General features: G+C 53.4%; 1 protein-coding gene across 2 annotated transcripts; it reads left to right on the forward strand.

Moving 5' to 3' along the window:
• The first annotated feature begins 156 nt into the window (after positions 1-156).
• Positions 157-18,849, forward strand: LOC101722787 (leucine-rich repeat-containing protein 37A). Of its 2 annotated transcripts, XM_087202357.1 has the most exons (12): positions 157-2,652; positions 3,885-3,956; positions 5,043-5,114; positions 6,559-6,630; positions 7,210-7,290; positions 9,546-9,617; positions 10,141-10,215; positions 12,495-12,613; positions 14,576-15,825; positions 16,137-16,247; positions 17,564-17,610; positions 18,732-18,849. In XM_087202357.1, exons 1-12 carry the CDS (start codon positions 1,706-1,708, stop codon positions 18,778-18,780), a joined length of 2,967 nt encoding a protein of 988 aa, XP_087058483.1. In that variant the 5' UTR covers positions 157-1,705; the 3' UTR covers positions 18,781-18,849. The 2 variants fall into 2 exon arrangements, with proteins under 2 accessions (XP_087058483.1, XP_087058484.1); XM_087202358.1 differs by lacking the exons at positions 157-2,652; positions 3,885-3,956 and adding an exon at positions 3,978-4,803.

Consider the following 18,849-nt stretch of genomic DNA (forward strand, 5'->3'; position numbering starts at 1 on the left):
CCTCCAAGTCACGGGCAGCCTCGAGCTACGAAACCGAAAGCACGAACGGAAGAACAGAAACCGAGGAAGAGCCGTGGAAAGACCGCTTGGATTCCACCCTCTCTCTGGGGCAGAAGGGGGGACCCGGGAGCAGGAGGATGATCAGCTCGCTCTCTCTCTCTCTCCCCCTCTCCCTCCTGGCTCAGGTACACAGGGCCTCCGGGACACTGCCCACCTTCTCTCGCAGAGGCCAAAATCTCCCTAGATCCACTTTACCGTACATCCTACATAGACCTCTTTACAAACCAAAACCTTGAAATTTTATTTTTTTTCTCTTTTGAAAAATTTGTACCAGGGGTGGAACTCAGGACCTTGTGCTTGTGAGGCAGGTGCAGCACAACTGAGCTACATGGCCAGCCTTGCAGTGCTTTCTCTGAAGCTTTGCTCTCATTGTAACCCAGGGTGTTGTGGTTCTTGGAGAATAAAAATTGCCCCTGCCTTCAGATCTGAAGTATCTACTGGTCCCATGGTCTCCGTCTCGGGTTCGAACTCCCTTTGAAATTGTGAAGTCACCACAGTGGGGATGTCTGTGCAGCCCGAATCTGATGGAGAGGACTGAGTTCTGAAACATGGAACCCTTACCGAGTTCAGAGCAAATGGCAACACTGTGGGAGAAATCACCTTCAGATGTGCTCTCCTGCCTCCACCCCACCTGGTCTTGATTTTGCTTGGAAGCAGTGCTGCCAAGGGGAGGAAGACTCACTCTGGGTTTCAGGGTGGAGCGGGAAGAGCTCCAGTTGCCAGGGCTGGACCAGTACTTCTGATAGAGCAGTGCTAAACAGTAAGACAGGCCCTGGCCTTGCCTCCATTTTTTTCTCCACGCAATGTTTTGTTTTGGAAATGTAAGTTTATGTGGCTGGGCTCCTGCCCAGTGTATCAAAGTGGTGTGTGGGTGTTTGAACTGTGTGACCTTTCAGGAATGTTCTGTGAAGCCCTGCCCTCTCACAAGAAGGTCCTGTTGAGCCCTGGACCCTGTCAGGAATGTTCTGTAACTCCCCCCACCCCCCCCCCGCCCCCGCTTCAATGAGCATGCTCACCTACCCTGTGGCTCCCTATATAAGGAGGCTCTCATTTCTGGTAGAGAGCCCCAGACTCCTCTGAGCCCACTGGGGCTCACTGGCATACTAAAAGGCTTATCTCCACCTCTTCAACGGACCATCAGATTCTCAAGTCTTCAAAGAACGAGACCTGTGACCCAGAGCTGCCACACTGAGCAATAAAGCTCAGCTGTGCCTCAGAGCTGTGTTTCAGAGCCACCACACTGAGTTGTAACACTTGGCTGTAGCACAGAGCTGCTCCTCTCTGCTGCAACACTTCTGAGCATCCCAAGAGCAAGCCCTAACTTCCAGGGGAAGCCCTTCCCCACCCCACCCAATGGCTGGTGCAGGCCCAAGAGCACACGTTGGCCTTGGTATGGAGAAGAGGCCCTGCGAAAAGCCACTGTCGCTTTTTAAGGGAAAGAGAGTCAGGCCTGGGCACCGGTGGGCAGCCCTGAGAAAGGTTTCCTCCACTATGATGTCATACAGGAAGGGTGGGGTGTGGCAGAATGTGGGTGAGCACTGTTACCAAGGCACTTGCCAACACAGGTGGCTGCCAGAAAGGTCCTAGCAGACCTAGGGTCAGCACCCTACTGGCCTAGATCTGTGCGACTAAACCTTGCCCTATCATGATTTTGCATTGTTTCTGGGCTACACTGTTGCTCCACTGGCAACAGATGTGCCTGCCCATCCTGGCTGTCCCACAGACGGGCTGGACCCCATCCCAAATTCACCTGAACTCTGAGCCCCTAGCGGCTAATAAAACCTCTTCCCTTGATTCTGATCTCCCGCTTGAATCACTCACTGCTCTTACTCCCCCAGAAGACCCTGGAGGCTTTGTTTACCCGGATTCCTCAGCGCCCACCAAGATGTTGTCTCCACCTCAGAGGTTTGCAGGACAGCTGTCCCCACAGCTGGATAAGGTTGCTGCCCCACATCAAGGTCTTCGTGCCAAGCTACCTTGGCGAGAGAGGCTCCAAAAACTGGTTCAGATGGTAGATGGGGGTCAGAATCAATTTCTAGCTCAGCCTCCTCACCTCAAAAGGAAGATCCAGACTTTGGGGCCCCATCACCCTGCAGACCACCAGGCAGGTGAAGTACCTTTTGTACCTCTGGACAGGCAGCACTCAAAAGCAGCAAAGTTTCTTTCACACCTGAACAAGAAGGAGGAGGAGCAGGATCGGCATCAGCAACTCCCTGAGGTGGTGGTTGGAACTCCACATCAACTTGAAAAACCTGAGGTTCGGCCCACTCAACGTGGCCCATCACCCCCGGTCACAGGCCCACCTTCCCACATGGATCCCAGCAGCACTGCCGTGCCCTCCGCAGAGGCTGCACACTCTCCGTCCCTGCAGAAACCTACAGCCCCTGTAACACGGACGGGGGTGACGCTGTCACAGCCATCGGAGGTGAAAGCTTTAACTGTGCTAGGTGCACAGAGCAGCACGACGGACATATGCGAGCTCTGTTCCTGCCAGGAGGAGACCTTGTCTTGCACTGACCTCGGCCCCACCCGCAGGCTGCGTGAGGTGCCTGCCCTCGAGCCCAGTGCACACAACAGGAATGTCACCGTGTTGTAAGTGTCACCTTCCTCCTCTGTGTGCCCCACTCTCCCTGACGTGGCCGCCTTCTCTCAAGGTCCCTGTGCTGTCCCCGCCCGCAGCCCATGTGGACAGACTTTCTGCTTTTACCTTTTCCTTAGGCCCTGTCTCCCTCCCACTGTGCTCTGGTCTCCCTCCCACTGTGCTCCTTTCCTAGTCTTTCATTTGGAGCTGCCCTTGTCCAGTAGGTTAGTTCTTTCTTTTTGGTACCGGGAATTGAACTCAGGACCTTTGCTTGTGATGCAGGCATGGTGCATGGAGGTCTGTCCTGGCCCACAGGGGTGGTTCTGGCCCACGGGCCTGGGCTTGGGTTCAATCCCGGTATGGAAGAAGCAAGAAGAGCACGGAAGAGGGCAGGACTGGGCACCAGAGTGCTGCACTTGGACCCAGGGGTTCCTCTGTTTTGTTTCCGTGGGCAAATACTAGGCTTCATGACTCTGTTTCCTTGTGCATAAAAAGGGAACTGTGGGAGGTTGCCACCTCATAGGAGGTGAGCCTCTGCCACACTTCCTCCAGAGCTGGGCACATACACGAGTCCCAGCTATTTATATTGCTGCCCAGGCTCATGTGTGTTCCTGGCCTGGCACACATGGCATCCATTTTGTGCCCAGGCCTAATGAAGTGGGAGCCATAGAAGGATGACCGTGTCTCCCAAACATGAAACTGACAGAGGGGAAGACAAGGGAAAGGCATCACAAGGGAGAGGTCAGGCGGTGCACGCCTGGGATCCCAGCACCCTGCGAGGCTGAGGTGGGAAGATCATAAGTTCAGGATGAGCCCCGGGCAGCTTAGTGACTTAGGAGACTGCCTCAAAACAAGAAAGGAAATATGGAAAGAACGTTCTAAAGGTGGAGGGTGGTGGGGAGCTGGTGTACATTAGTGCTGAAGGGGCTGCAGGCCCTAGGTGCTGTCCTTGCTGGGGATCGAATCACACGGTGACGGTGAGGGAAAGCCGCTGGTCACCTGGGGCCTGAGCAGCGGCCGTCACGGTCAGACCACTTACATGGCAAGGACTTGGCAGGTGTCACCCGCTCCGGAGCTGGGACGGGGAGGATAGATGTTCACTTTTGCGGAGGAGCCATCGCATCCTATCAGGGGGCCTACACGCTTCCTTTTTGTGCAAGGCAGTATTTTCTGTCTGTTCAATTTCCCCACCAAGTGACCATGATTCTCTTACATAGTCTCTTCATTCTCCTGCTCTTCACAGAAATTTCCAAGGAAATTCTATTTCCTCCCTTGATGAGAATGTTTGGAGAACGTACCAGTGGGCCGAGAGACTGTGAGTAGAGGGGCTGGAGAGTCTGCATCGCAGTGAGCTGCTAGGTCCAGAATTCAGATGCTGTCGATCCCTGTGAAAACAGGTTCCCTCCCTGTCCCGGATCAGCCTCGATGGTTTGAAATTCCATGGTTATGGCGAGAAGGAAATTTGATGCGTGCTCAGCGGTAGCGCACTTTGCTGGTCTGACTGAGGTGTGCTGGGTTCCATGCTCAGCACCACAGCAAAGAATAAGGAAAGAAGTGTCGTGGGCTCTCCTTGAAATAAGGAACAAGTAGTGTTCATCATCTGTCACACAGATAAACACGATTCCACCCTTAATGGGTAGGAAGGGAAAACGCCCTGTGTTCCCCAGGTCCCCATCCCCGAGGTCACCGCTACTCTGAGCTCGCAGACCCCCCATATTCCCCTTACATAGGTGTCTACACGCAGCAGAACAGGCGTTTCCGCTGCCTGGCCCCTGGGAGCTTGTGTGGAGGTTCTACCAGGGGAGCACAGCTACTCGTACACCCTGCTGGAGGAAGCGGTGCTGCTCTTGGGGGGGGGGGGGCCGTCCCCTTCAACCGAGCCAGCGCCAGCGGGAGGGACGCACAGGAAGTGGACAGGGAGGAAGGGGACACCTGCCGGGCCCGCCAGATGAGCCGCAGTGACCCGGGCCATCGGTGGGGTGGCAGGTGTCGGTCGCAGCCAGAGCACCCTCACGCGCTGCAGCCTGCAGCCGGAAGCTCTCTCCTGGGATGTGTCAGGTTTCTCTTTCCCCATAGGTGTGGGCCTACCAATTGCCCTATGACCGCTGATCAGAATATGTCCAGTTTTCGTGTTTGCATGTGCGGATGCAGTGGACATCGCTGTATGTGCCTCTCTGTGAACCTTGCTAAGTCATTCTGTAGGATGGAGATCTAGAAATAGGATTATTGTGGTGACAACTGTTCTAGATATGAAACTTTAATTCCCCTAAAAACTATTGCATCAGCTTACACGCTGGGCACCAGAATAAGACAGCATTTATTTCCTCGTTCCTTTTGACTACTATATAGCCTGTGTCTTTTTTGCAAAATTTGATCCAGGAATAACCTTTTCATTTTCCAGAAATCTCAGTGGAAACTCCCTGACTGAATTACGAAAAGACTCCTTTGCAGGCCTGCTGTCCCTGGAGTACTTGTGAGTTGCCGGGCCGTGGTATCTATTCAGGGGTCACGAGTGCCGCGCGTCATGTGGGGAGCACAGGTCAGACAGCCCCTACCATCTCTCCCAGCAGTAAAGTTGCGGCTGTGTTCGTCAGTGCCGGTCCTTCGAGCACCACACACCGCCGCTCATTTCAGTTTTTCAGTGTCATAAACAAGATTCAGGTGGGAGAGCCTGGGTACAGAGGAGCAGTGGTGCAGGACCTGAGCACTGGCTGATGCCCACTCACACCCGATTGCTGAGTGCTCGTCTGCCATCGGCTTTGGTCACATTTAGTCTGTAGCCCAGGGACCAAGCCGGATCCACAGCCTGTTTTGATCTGGCCTGCAAGTGCAGAACGGTGTCAAAACTTTCAAGTGCTGTGGACAAAACGTGCCATGACAGGTGGCCTGAAAAGCAGGAAATAGTGACTCTCTGGCATACAAGAAAGTTGGATCAGTAGAACAAATAGAGTTAGCTTCAGGGGAAGAAAATCTAAACCCCATTCAAATTTTACATTTGGATGTCTTTGAGCCAGAAAGTCGTGACCATTTAATGTGATTCAGGTACATAATATGATGCAGATGATTAAGCTGCTAGAAGAAGGGTTTCAGCGTAGGCATTGTTCACAGCCATGTTCACAGCAGATACCCGAAATGGTGGAGAAGTGGGGCAGCTAGACAGGCTCACCCTCAGTAAGCACATCAGAAGTGCCCCCAGGTCTTCACTAATTCTGAAACTCTCTCCAACCTGTTGCCAAGGTGGAAAGAGTTGGATGCTATTTCTGTCCGCTTACAAATGAGAAGATGTCCTCTGTTCTTTAGGATGAGAATTTGATATTTATGCTTTGTCCACTGGGGCCCAGAGCTGTGAATGTCATTCCTAGAATATTAAGGCAATATGAAACCAAAGCTGAATTGCCATTCCCATGAGAGGAAGGAAAACCTGAGTTTAGGTCACGGTGTTGCATATGAATGAGAAGAGCAACTGCATTTCAAGTGAAATAAATGGATTGCTCTTACTTCTGCTGCTATTGAACTGGCTTAGAAGACAGAAGAAAACCAGGGAGCTATGTAAACGTGAGAACATGCCTCTCCTTATTAGAAATTGCGTATAGAGATTACAACATTGAGCTCACACTCTTGGATTTGATGAGACAATACAAGGCAACCTAGAAATTCTCCTGCTGTCAGGAAAGGTTACCTCTGAAGTTTATCTAGCTCTATAGCTGCACGTTTTATTTACGAAGATCGTGAAGGAGAGACTCTAGGAGAGATGCAGTCAGACCCAGGGTCTCCAGAAAGTTCAAGTACAAGTGGGAAGATTAAGAGTTTGGACAAAAATTGTGTCCAATAGTATCAACTCTGAGGTGTACTGTTTATCATGCCAAGTAGATGTCTAACAACTAATCGAGGTAACGTTTTCCTTTTCCTTTTCCTAGAGATTTATCCTACAATAAAATACATTCAATTGAAAGAGGGACATTTGACTCACTACCCTTTCTGCAGTTTGTGTAAGTTCTAAACAAATTCATTATATTTTGAACTTTATGCACACCCTGGCTACTTACATTGGAACATGGTGAAATGTCACTGAATTATACACAGATGTTTTCTCTTCCTAGCTAAGATTCTGTGAGGATCACTGCACAGGTAGAGTGAGTGCTGGCCTCATGGTTCTCAGGAGCTGTGGGTTTGCCCCCAGGTGACATTCGGTGACTGTGGATGTGCTGTTGGGCACCTGCTGAGCAGATGCTGTTGCTCACCCTGCAGCGCTGAAAGACAAAGCTCCACAGCAAGGACCTGTCCTGCCCCAAAGCCCTGGACGGGAGCTGGGATCCCCTGTTGTAGAGCAAGAAAAATCGCTCAACACGCGTTCTCCCTGAGCATTCACTGCGTGCTGTGCGGTGTGCCTCACGTATAAATATGAAAGTCTAATCATAAGGTTGCATTGTTCTGCAGTGAGATTTCTCTAGCGCATGCAGGACGTAGTGAGGTTGTTTCACTGTGTATGAGTTACAATCACTGCCAAATGGTAAAACTTTAGAAAAATTCCTCCTCCTCCTCCTCCTCCTCTTCTTTTTCCTCTTTAGAAATCTTCGTGGCAATTTTGTCTCTCGGATCAGCTCCGGAACATTTAGTGCATGGCACGGGATGCAGTTTTTACATCAAGTGTAAGTGAAATGAAAGCTTAAACACGGGTAAAATCAAAAACTATGTGTGTTAAAAACCCCATGCCGTCCTCTGCGAACTGGTTCTGTGTCCCGTATGAACTCTGCAAGGTCCGCTGTAAGATCCACTCATTATGTCCAGTGAGGGCTGTCAGGCCAAAGAGGCCCAAGCCCAGTGTACCTTGCAGACCTCGCACTCTGCGATCCGAGGACTGGCTCTGGCGTGGGCAGGGCGGGTCTCGCACCAGGAGCTCACACGTGCGCACTGCCGGGGAGGCTGCTCTGAGATGCGCCTGCCTGGAACTGCCAACTGGGAGCTGAACTCCGATTCCTGCTCGCTGCAGAGCTCCTGACCCCTTAAATGCAACACGGAGCTGCTGAGAGCCAGCGTTTACACAAATCCCCTGGGGAGCCAGAGCTGTGGATGGTTTCTCAGTGCCAGGGTCTTCTAAATGGGGAGCAGAAGGGGCTCCTGGCAGCCTGCTGCAGGGCCCTTCTCTCCCCAGCCACCCCGAGGCTTATTTCTCAACAAGTGTCTGGGTCTCGAGCTAGGAATTATCCGTGGGCAGTGGGAGCCTTGAGATGTGGAAGGACGATGCTCGTGTTGAGCGCTGGTGTGAAGAGCATCTGTAAGAAAGTGTGCTGCTGTCGTCTGTTTCCATGTACTTTCTCTCTGACTGTGCTCGGCAGGGAGTGTGGGCTTTACTCCCTTTCACCTGAAAAATGCTATGATACTCAGTGGCCCGAAGGGAATTGCAGACCCTGTGCAAATTCTCCCGACTCCATTTGGGAACAGACCATCTGTGTGCCTCGGGGATTAGAAATCCGGCCACACACAGTTCATTTTTAATTCCCTGGACGGAGGTTAGGATGTGCCCGGAGTTGGCTTAACAGCATCTGCATCCTCATCTGTAACAACCTCCTCTCCCTCTCATCAGTGTGCTGGTGCCTAACTGGGGGCGAGAGGTTTGTTTGAGGCAGGGTCTCCTGTGCAGTCCAGGCTGGCCTGGAACTCACTGTGGAGCCCAGGCTGGGCTCAAACGCCCAGGGATCCTCCCACCTCTCTCCCAAGTGTTGGCATGACAGGTGTGGAGCACCACGCCCAGCAGGGTCTGCTTTTGAATTTAAGCAGGGGTGAGTGGGCTGGAAAAGACCCATCATGGAGGAGCCAGGAAGGTGTTGTCTTCTAAGAGAGAAAGCTTTTGCTTCCGGGTGATGAGATGACAGGAGCTGACTGGTTCGGGACATTAATACTGAGGTGATCTCAATGGAGCTGCACCTGGAAAACTAACTTGGTGACTTCCCAACATTGGCACGGTGACCCAGGGGTTGGTATGCACCTGTAGTCGCAGCTACTCAGGAGGCTGAGGCAGGAGGACTGCTGGAGCCCACAGCCTGGGTGACATAGGGAAGACCACTCTTGAAAAAAAAGATTGGCACAATGGTCACAATGTTGTTTTGGGTCAAGTGTCTCTATTCACAAAGCTGAGTTCACTTCTGCCACAGTGAGACAGGTGCCTCGTGCATCTCTTCCCAAAGGCAAGTTGGCAAGGCAAGAAGCCAGGCCTCCTGCAGCCAGTGTGACCCGGCACTGTCACCGTGGGTGTTTCTACATTGAAATCCTTTCCCTGCCCCAGAGGTGGTAGATTCATCACTGATGGAATGGAGGCTGCCATCCGGGCTCCTTCCCTGCACAGGCCCCATCCAGCCTGCTCACTGGGCCAATTTGTACGTTCATACTGAATACAGGTTTTTATCTGAGGGCACTTCCCAAAGTAGATGAATTCAGCCTGCATTCGGTCTGCATTTTCCCTGTGTCCCACGGTTACAAGCCAGTGAATCTCCTGAGTGGAAACCCTGGTGCTGCTGCCAAATACTGACAGTGGTCAGCTTGAATTGGGGGAGCCTGTTTGATTCTGAAATCCACTGCCTAGATCTGCCAGGAACTCTCAATAAAGTTACCACTCTGAGGGATGGGTTTGATGCTCCTGCTGCCTGTGGTAGGTAGTAGTAGTTCCGGTTTGATTATTTGATGACTTTTCTGAACAAACGCTTAATGTCAGCATGGTTTGTCAGGTTGGCCCGGAAGTCTGTACTCGGCTAGCTTGGTGGGCACCCAGTGGTTTAGCCCTTCAGTGCTGCAGGCTCCGCCCAGGGTGTCCCAGGGCGCTGTGTGGGTCAGGCATTGCCTTAAACTTTTCATGTAGTCTCATGCGTGTTGAAACTATAGATAATTTTAATTCCATTGCATTTTTCAGAGTCCTCAACAATAACCCTCTGACAACTATCGAAGATCCATCTCTTTTTAAATTACCAGCATTAAAACACCTGTAAGTATTACAGTACTCATCTAAGTCATACTCGGGCTTCTGCCCTTCTCGCTTCCTTCCATCAAAGGTGAAGTATTTCTGCATTGAATCTAATTTTAATTTTACTAAGGTTATGGACAAAAGTTACTAGCAAGGGGAAGGGTTAAGAACTGATGTTGAGGGTAGGAGAGCAGTTCACAGGGCAGAGAGCGGTGCTGGGGATAGGGCCGTCGCTGACCCCAAAAGCAGAGGCACTGTTATCAAAAGGCCAAAAGGCAGGCAGAGGGACAGGGAAATGCAATATGAAAATAAGAGGCTGATTTAAATACAGGCTCTACTAGTGCATGTCAAGGTCATGAATTTGGTGATGCAAATATTAAGTTTCTTCCTGAAGAGGTCTCTGGGATTATCTTCCGTGATAAACACACCTGTTCGCTGTCTTCTTTCACCGGGAAGGCAAAAGCGAAATCCTCAGACGTCCGTGAGGTGCCTGCTGCAGTGTAGGGTGTTCCCAGGGTGACTGTTCATCTCTCTTCTCCTGCAGAGACTTGGGAGCAACACACGTGGGCCCTGAAGTGCTGGAGAACATCCTCACCATGACTCTGGCGTTGCAAACACTGTAAGTTATTTTTCCTAGGTTTGCTTTTACTACTTGTTTTCTTTTTTCCCTTTTGGTGGGGGTGTTGAGACAGGCTCTCACCGTGTAGCCCCGGCTGGCGTAGAACTTGTAGCAATCTGCCTGCCTCAGCTTCCCAAGTGCCGGGATTACAGGCGTGTGTGGGCCACCAAGCGGGGCCTGTTTTGCTAGTTTCTTAAGTCAGGTTCCTGGAGGTCTAACGACCGTTTGGTAAAATTCAGTCTTCCCACGTAGAGTTGGGTGAATGAGCACAGGGGTGCAGCCCCCCCTGCTCTCCTGCTGACTTCCCACCGGCAGCCCTGCAGAGGGCCAGTCTTTCCCGAGGGCCCCATAGTTTCGCTTCCCAGCACAGTGTACAGATGGATGGCGCAGTAGTGGGCTTCCCTGTGTCCCTTTTGTTCACTTAGCGTAATACTTAGTACATCCCGGCAGCGGTGTGTGAGGACTGCAGTTGCTGCCAGACGTGGTGGCCCACACCCGTCATCCTAGCCCTCTGGGAGGCTGAAGCAGGAAGATCCTGTGAGCTGGAGCCCAGCCTGGGCTTCCATAGTGAGCTTGAGAGCTGCTCGGACTGTTGGTTACACGTCCTTGTTCACTGGTCAGTGTTCAGCAAATATCTTTTCTCTGGTTGTGGCGTCTCTTTTTCTGAAGAACAGAAATTTTAAATTCTTAAACTTTGGGGGAGCATAATGTAGCAGGTTGTTCTTGCTTGACTTGTGCTTTTCTGTGTCTTCCTAAGAAATGTTTGTCTAAGCACACACTGTCTACCCACAGTGCAAGGGTTTTCTCCTTTGGTTCCTCCCAGAATTGGATAGCTACATTTAGGTCTATGGCAGCCTTTTGAGTTTTTCTTTCCTTTTTTTGGGTACTGGGGATCGAACTCGGGACCTTGAGAGGCAGGCGGCAGAAAAACTGAGCTAAATCCCCAGCCCTTGAGTGTTTCTTTCTGACTCGAGGTCTCTAAGTTGCTGGTTTCCCTGGCTGGGAGGGAATTTGGATCTCCACGTCAGCCTGAGTGCTGAGGTGAGACGTGTGTATGTGCGATGCAGGCAGGGGTCATTTCCATGTGTGAGGTGTTTACTGAACTGCAGCTCCTGTGGGCCGTGGTGACAGCTGTGTGTCCCATGACTGCCCCGGCCCACACTGGCCAGGCTGGGGAAAGAGAAGCTGGAGGTGCGAGAGGAGAGGGGAGGGAGGCCGCGCAGCTCCCGCCGGAAGAGGCCTGGCCCGCGGGCTGCTTGGGCCCTGCGCCTGTCACCCCCTGGCTGACGCCATGTGCGCACCCCTGGGTTTCCGATCTGTGCTTCTCCCAGAGCTCCTGCAGCCCCACACTCAGACCCTCCCAACCTGGCGCCTGCCCCTCCCCAGTCAGAGCTGCCTCCTCCGCAGCCATCCTCCAGGGCTCCTCCTGGTGGTGATTGTCCTCTTCAAACCCGGGGGTAAGAACTGGAGATCAGTGAAGATCCGACCTTAAGCATCTTCCTATCCATCTGCACATCCGCCATGACCCTTGTCTGATCCACTGTTACACGGGTGACTGTCAGATGCCAGTTTCCAACTCTGGCATTCCTTCTTCACTTGTTAGCTGCCGCTGCTCTATTAGAGAACAGTTACCCTTTTCTTTTTGAGGAGCATTAGGAATTTGCAGCTTCCTCTCCACATTACATTTTCCCCTTTTCTCTCTCTCCCTTCCTTCCTTTTCTACTCTGTGGTTCTGGGGCTCAAACCTGGACCCTCAGGCCTGCCAGGCAAGCTCTCTGCCCTGAGCTGCGCCCCAGCCCTGCTCACGTGTTGAATGCTCACAGGGGCCCGATTTGACCCATGCAGTCTCTGCAGTTGCTGCACAGCACAATGTAGGTAGAACTGAGATGTTTTTCTGCCCAGAGGAAGGTGCAGTGTTTCCCCCTCCTAATGGCAATGGGGACAGGGCCTCACTGAGACTGCACAGAAGGCTGTTGTCTCCCTGTGCATGCCCATCACAGCCAGCCCTTCCAGCAGGGAGAGATGCTCCTGAACGAGCGGCACATTGGGCTCATGTCCGACCTTTATTGTGGGCCTGGCTTAGCCTTCTGTGGGGCAGCTCGGCCTCCTTCCTGAGGATCCCCAGTGTTCCTGAGCAGCACTCTGCCCCCGGGTGGCCACCCAGTGCCAGGCCCGGCCCGCCTCAGAGCTCCTTTCTGCATGGCCCTGGGGCCTGGCCTGTGTCTCCTGACACTGCAGGAACCCTTCTGCTAATTTGCTTCTCTGTGCTCTGCCCGCAGGATCTTGCCGAGCCACATGGCCTGCTGCTTCTGCCAAATTAAGAGTGATATCGAGGCTGTGTGCCCGACAGTCAAGCTGCGCTGTGACGGCGCCTGTCTGTCCTACACCATACAGTGCCGTGAGTCTCCTGAGAAACCTGACAGAGCCCATGGTGTCATTTTTATTTGGTTTTCACTTTTTGATCTTGAGCTGGCAGAGTTACATGGGGTTGTTTTGCTTTTTTTTTTTTTGGTACCGGGGATCGAACTTGGGTCCTTGCGTTTGCGCAGCAAGCGGCGAAACCATTGAGCTAAATCCCCGGCCCAGGAGTTACATGTTTAAGTAATGGTGTCCTTGCTGTAGTTGTCCTCATGCAGCCTGAATGTCTAGGCTGCTGCCTTGGTGCAATCACATTCTCAGTTCCTGTCCAGGGATTTAAGCAGACCACTGTGGCACATGCGCAAGGAACAAGAATGAGAAATGGAGGGAAGGGAGCAGGTTCTCAGCCACAGACCGCGTGCTGCTCTGCTCGGTGTCCTCCTTGGTTCCTCGGTCCTGAGGCGCAGTGCAGTTTGATGGCTGGCTGTGTGTGCAGCGGCTCGCCAGTGGTGCTGCCTCATGGGGCAGCTCTCGACCGATTGGGCTTCGTGCTATTTTTCAGTCTTATAAGAGGATAAGGGCTGCCATTCTATGTGGAGCCGGGGGTTTCTGACTCCACAACTGAAACTGCTCCCGCCTCCGGGAAGGGCAGCGGTTCCTCCACGCCCAGGCTGTCACTGTCCCTCGGAGCTCGCTCTGAGCCTCAAGATTTCCCCCCACACATGACTCTGGGGTGCTCAGGTGTTTGCCCATCGGTCAGCCTTGTTGGTGCCACAGAATGGTGCCAACCTGTGCCTGCTTGCTCACGCAGACGGCTGGAGTGCAGGACTCTACTGGTGCTCTGGGACACACAAGGAATCACAGCACTTTGGTGCTTATATAAAAGCAACGCTGCTTGCTTTTCAAACCATTTTTCACTGAGTACATGTTCCCTTCTCTCCCGGAAGTGAGTCGCACAAGAGTTTCTCGGCTCCATTGACAGAGGAGGAGGAGGAGAATAAGACGGGTGTCGAGTGCTGGGGCCCGGATCTCTGTCCCCAGATCAGGCTCTCCACAGCCCCACCCGCCTCCTTTTCTCCCGATTCCTGTCACCTGCTCCGATGCGCAGGACCCTAGGCCTTACTTCTCCTGGGAGAGAGACCCAGTTACACAGGGTCCCCTTGACCTCCGTGCAGTCAGAAGTTTGGGTGGTTCCCCAAGTGCAGCTGGAAATGGAAGCAGGGAAATGGAAGTGAGCGGGCATCTGACAGGAGTGGTTTTTTGTCTTGTACAGTTTAGGAAGCAGTCACATGTATCCAGAAATTGTGGTCATTCTGTAGACTTCTCCCACATTAGTTCCCATGAGATACAACTGCGTAAATTAAAAACTTCTTAACCTCTACCGCAGACCCTGGCCCAAATCTGGAACCAATCAGGGTGCCGCGCACGGTCTAAATTTCCAAGCAGAGCCTTTTGTTCTAGAACTGGAACATAGGAGCAGGGAGCAAGGGAAGGAAATGGGTGGGAAGTGGGAAGGACGCGCCCGGGTGAAGACCCGACAGCGGAAGGGGCCTCTGCTCCGGCGTGTGCCTCGCTGTCCTTGGAAGGCTGTCTTCCACTGTGGTCCTCTGTGCTGGCAGCGGTAACCTGAGACACGGGAGGCAGCCGTGAGAGGAGGCCTTGTGCTCCCTCTGCAGCTGGTGGGGATAGCACGGGGTCGGAAGGTGAGGAGCCCGCTGACCTGCCCAGTGGCTGCTGAGCGGGCGACTGCCTGGCACTCTGGTCTTCCACTCTGTCCTCGGAGCGTGGCTGCATTGTCCTCGATGGGACCTTCTGATAGGAGCCACTTTGCCCAGAGCTCTTTTCTCTCTCTGCTGTTGCCTCTCGTAGGGTTAAGTTTGGGTTTATTTTCTCCCTTGCAAGTGGCAGTGGAATATTTCCTGGCCCCTATTGTATTGGCCGGGACCTGTGGCTGTGGACAGAAGTGTCCCCTGACCGAAGGCCATCTCTTCTTTCCTGGCAGCTGAGGCAGCAGCCATGGGGAACATGGTTGGGGCGCTCATGAAGGCGCTGCAGGCCCGGAACAACAGCACCAGCACCCAGCTGAGCATCGAGCCTGAGACGTCTTCGCAGCAAAGTGTGGCCCCCTGGTGGGACATCGTGAGCGCCCAGCTCCCGGTTCATGGCCAAAGTGATGCGATCCATGCCCTCAACTACACGGTGCCCTATCTCTCAGAGGGAAACCCAGAGGCTGTGCAGTCAGCTCTACTGCAACTCATTGCAAGGCTTTTTCCAAAAGTGTTTCATGGAGATAACACAGATCCTGTAAAGAAGGATATAAAGAAGTCCTCCTTTATCCATGAATCCAACAAAACTGCATTGGAAGAGCTGTATTTGCTCAGAAATTGGTTAAATGGAGAAATTCAGACAAAAATGGAGGAGGTTAAGAAGGAAGAAGACACTGTCGGGCATATACAGCCCCCCCTTCTGGGTCCCACCCCGGAGCCCCAACTATCGAGAGCAGTGGGAAGGGCTCCGACGCAGGAAGACAGCATGGCGGAGGCCCCGAGAGGAAGAAGGCTGCACACAGTGGACAGGGGACAGAGGGCGCCCACCCCTTCCTCCCTGCCGGCTCCCTGGCTGGGCAGGTCCCCCACCTCCAGAACCCAGCCTGTGGTGAGAAGCAGAGCGAAAGACTTCACCCACAGCATATGGTTTCTAAACCACGCGAAGGACAGAGCGCTAAGAATGAAGCCAACTCCACCTGCCCGGCAGTCACGAAAGAGTCATCGCTTGGCTGGGACTCTCTTCCCTGTGTCCCTCGGAACAGCAAAGAGGCCTGGGCTCCAGGCACTGAGGAGCCTCATGGACTCCCCTCCAGGAGGCTTCCCGTCAGCACCAGGGGACCTGCGTGTGTCTGCTGCAGACTCTGCCTCGGGCTCGGCCCCGACCCCCACACACATCACCTCCCCAGTGCTGCCGTCCCTGGTGGTCAGGTTAGAAACAGGGCTGAATCACTTGCTGCAGCCGCTCATCCCTGACGACAACGTGAGAGGGTTCATCACCGAGGTCATCAGCATTTTGGAAATGGACTGTGCTGAGCCCCCCGCGCCCCTCACCTGTGCCAAGCTCATCGCCAAGTCTCGCCGCCTGCTGATGCTTCTGACTGGGCAGCGGGAGGCCACGGTGTCCCAGGCCCAGGGGGAGCAGCAGCAGTTGCTGGAGGGGACAGAAGCCCATGGCAAGCAGAAGGGACAGCAGACGCCTCGGATGGTGAGGACAGCGAGCCCCCGTGTGTGTGCGTGCCCCGCCCCAGTGGGGAGACCAGGCCTCCCAGCCGCTGTCTGGTCCCCCATAGCCTTGGGGGAGACAGTGACCCCCGCTGCTCTGCTTAGAGAATAAGGAACTGACCCGGAGACAGAGTGCAGATCAGGTGCGGAAGAGCAGGACGCGCAGCCCCCGGCTGTGCTGTGGTTTCCAGACCCTGCGAGCCGCTCCCCTGAAGAGCCCGACCCTGGTGGTCAGCATTCACCCTTCCCGTCTCTGCTCTTTAACTCTCATTCTTTCTTGTTTTCTTTCTTCAGTTCAGAGAACATGTTCCTAAAGGAACATATATATACAAATACATCATCGGGACATTAGCAGCCCTGGTTATGATACTGATCACAGTCGTCATCGTCCTCTGCGTCAGGCAGGTAAGGACAGCTGATTCACGGTTGCTGCCCGCAGCCGGGCCTGGTAACAGGTTCCGAGTGGACCACCCGAACAGCCCCGCCAGTTGTGCCTCCCACCTGAGGTTCCGCCTCAGGCACTAAGACTGAGCTGTGCCCTGTTCCTGCACTGACAGGTGTACGTGAGGGATTTCTAAGTGAACTCCCCGAGATCTCTGAGGAACGTAAGCCAGGCTAACTCTCGCCTAGCCAAGCTTAGTGTGAGCTGACGTCTTCACAGCGTACTTGGGACCCGGTGTCTCACTGGTCACTCGGGGAGTGTTCTCGCTGGCCCCACACGGATCTCCCCATCTGTGTGAAGTTTCACCCGAGCTGCTGTGGGCTGCATTTTAATCCTGTTGTACCGAGGCCTTTCCCCATTCTCGGCTGGTGCGTGGAACACAGGAAGGCCGTGCAGGGGCGAGTGGCCTCCTTGTTTCCCATCGGGCTCCCGGCTGGACGCTCACACTACTTCCAGTGGTGTCTGGCTTGAATCTCTTGGCTTTCAGGTGGTCTTTCATTCCTTTTGCTTTTTTTTGGTACCGGGGATCAAACTCGGGTCCTTGTGCTCGTGAGGCAGGCGGCGGAACCACTGAGCTAAATCCCCGGCCTGGTCCTTCATTTCTTATCCAAACAATGATAGTTTTCTCTCTTCCTTTCCAACTTCTAGGATCTTCTGATAAGGATCAAGAGCACCAGCAATAGCAGGCATCCTACTCTTTCTCTTGATTTAGCTTTTTTATTTTTTGTGTTATTGAACTTTTGTGGGGTTGAATATTGAACACAAAGCCTTTGCGCTGAGCTACATTCCGATCCCTTCTTACTATTTGTCATTTGGAGACATGGTCTCAGGAAGTTGCTCAGTTGTCTGGGCTGGGCTCAAACTTGCAGTCATCCTGCCAGAGCCGCCCAGTGCTGAGATCACAGGTGTGCATGAATTTGTCATCCCAGCGCTCTGGGAGGCTGATGTAGGCGGAGTGCAAGTTTGACCCCAGCCAGGGCAACAACTTACCAAGACCCTGTCTCAGAAGAAAAACGGCTGAGGATGTAGCTCCGTGTGCAGGCCCTGGGTTCAATCCCCAGTAGTCCAAAAGCAAAGCAAGTCACGTGTGAGCTGCTGGACACCCAACTAGTGTGGCACTGTGGCAGAGGCAGAGAGTGGCTAACAGCACAGCCTCTGGCCCCAGAAAGGCTGCTGTCTCGTGGGTGGATGAGATGCAGGATGCCGGGAAGGATCGCACCCAGGCCAGGAGGCAGTGGTCCTGGCCTAGTCACTCAGGTGGCCTTTTCTTCCCAAACAGAGTTACCGGCACAGAAGAGCCAGAGTGCATGATCCAGAGGCTGGGAGGTAAATGAGCGCCTGGTGTCTTGAAACGAATCTTGGAAGCTGAAGTCCAGGCTGGAAGGCGGGAGGCAGAGCCCGGCTCCCTGCTTCCCCGTGACCAGTTCTGTCCCTGGCCCAGGGCGAGCTCACACCCTGGAGAGCTCTGGGCCAGAGTTTGTCCTCTTACTTCATGGGGCAGAGATGGGCAGAAGGGGCAGGGGGTGTCCTGCTGGGGCCACGCAGCTCCTGAGGGTCAGGAAAAGTGGCTCTTACACCCAGTGTCCACGCTGACCATGCTGTGTTTGGGTGGTGCCCAGGGTCTCTGTCCCCGTCGGCGTGTGACGCCACAGACAGCAGAGGGGCTTCCAGCCTGCTCCTGTCCCCAGAGGGCTCTTTTGGATTTATTCTCTTTTTTTTCCATACTGGGGATTGAACATGAAACCTTGTGCTTACGAGGCAGGTGGCAGCACCACTGAGCTAAATCCCCAGCCCTCTTTTTTTTTTTTCTTAATGGGATTGAACACAGAGCCTTTGTACTGAGCTCCATCCCCAGCTTCTTTTAAATATTTATTTTATTGTGAGACAGGGCCTCAGTGAGTTGCTGAACTGCCCAGGCTGGGCTTGAAATAGTGCTCCTGCCTCAGCCTCCCAGAGTGCTGGGATGACAGGTGTGCCCCACCAGTCCTGGCTCACAAAGGACGTCCCGTGTTTTGGTGCTGAGTCCTTTAAACCAGTTTCCCATCTCACCCTGACTGACAGCCCCAGCCCGAAAACCCTTGAGCTTGACGGCTGCCCTAGTCGGCACGTGCTTCATATGAGTCCACCGTAGGATAATGGCCAGGAAAATAGAAGCACCTTCTCCCTCACCCCAAGAGGACGCCCATGAAACTCAGTGGGAATGGGATGATGGGAAAGGTGCTAAAGAGAGCAAGATGCTCCAGTCCAGTACTGTTGTGCAGTTTGTTCACTGCACAAGGGTGCCTGGCTGAACAGATGCAAGAGCACATAGCAGGGAAGCTCCCAGACGCGGATTCCTGACAAGGAAGAGATTGTCACTCAGGACGCAGGGAACTGGCTGGGGATGCCTGGAGACCCCGTGATGGGAGGAGACAGGGAAGTTTCACTGCCTTGGCCTTTCCCCACAGGGAGCCTGCCATCGAGAGTGATGAGCTCCTGGAGTTACTCACCAAATGACCTCGTCCTACATGTGACAAGCAAAGCTTATTTTCCCCTCGTCAATAAAGACTTTCTCATCTCCTGTTA

The sequence above is a fragment of the Heterocephalus glaber genome, unplaced genomic scaffold, assembly GCF_053883595.1.
Source record: "Heterocephalus glaber isolate CG9 unplaced genomic scaffold, H.glaber_assembly_v1.0 deba00001773, whole genome shotgun sequence".
Lineage (NCBI taxonomy): Eukaryota > Metazoa > Chordata > Mammalia > Rodentia > Bathyergidae > Heterocephalus > Heterocephalus glaber.

Excerpts from the sequence above, each read along its gene's own strand:
- LOC101722787 (XM_087202357.1), top strand. The coding sequence starts at position 1,706 with ATGATTTTGCATTGTTTCTGGGCTACACTGTTGCTCCACTGGCAACAG. Across the intron at positions 12,614-14,575 it reads GTCCTACACCATACAGTGCC|CTGAGGCAGCAGCCATGGGG; the intron begins GTGAGTCTCCTG and ends CTTTCCTGGCAG. Across the intron at positions 15,826-16,136 it reads GACAGCAGACGCCTCGGATG|TTCAGAGAACATGTTCCTAA; the intron begins GTGAGGACAGCG and ends TTCTTTCTTCAG.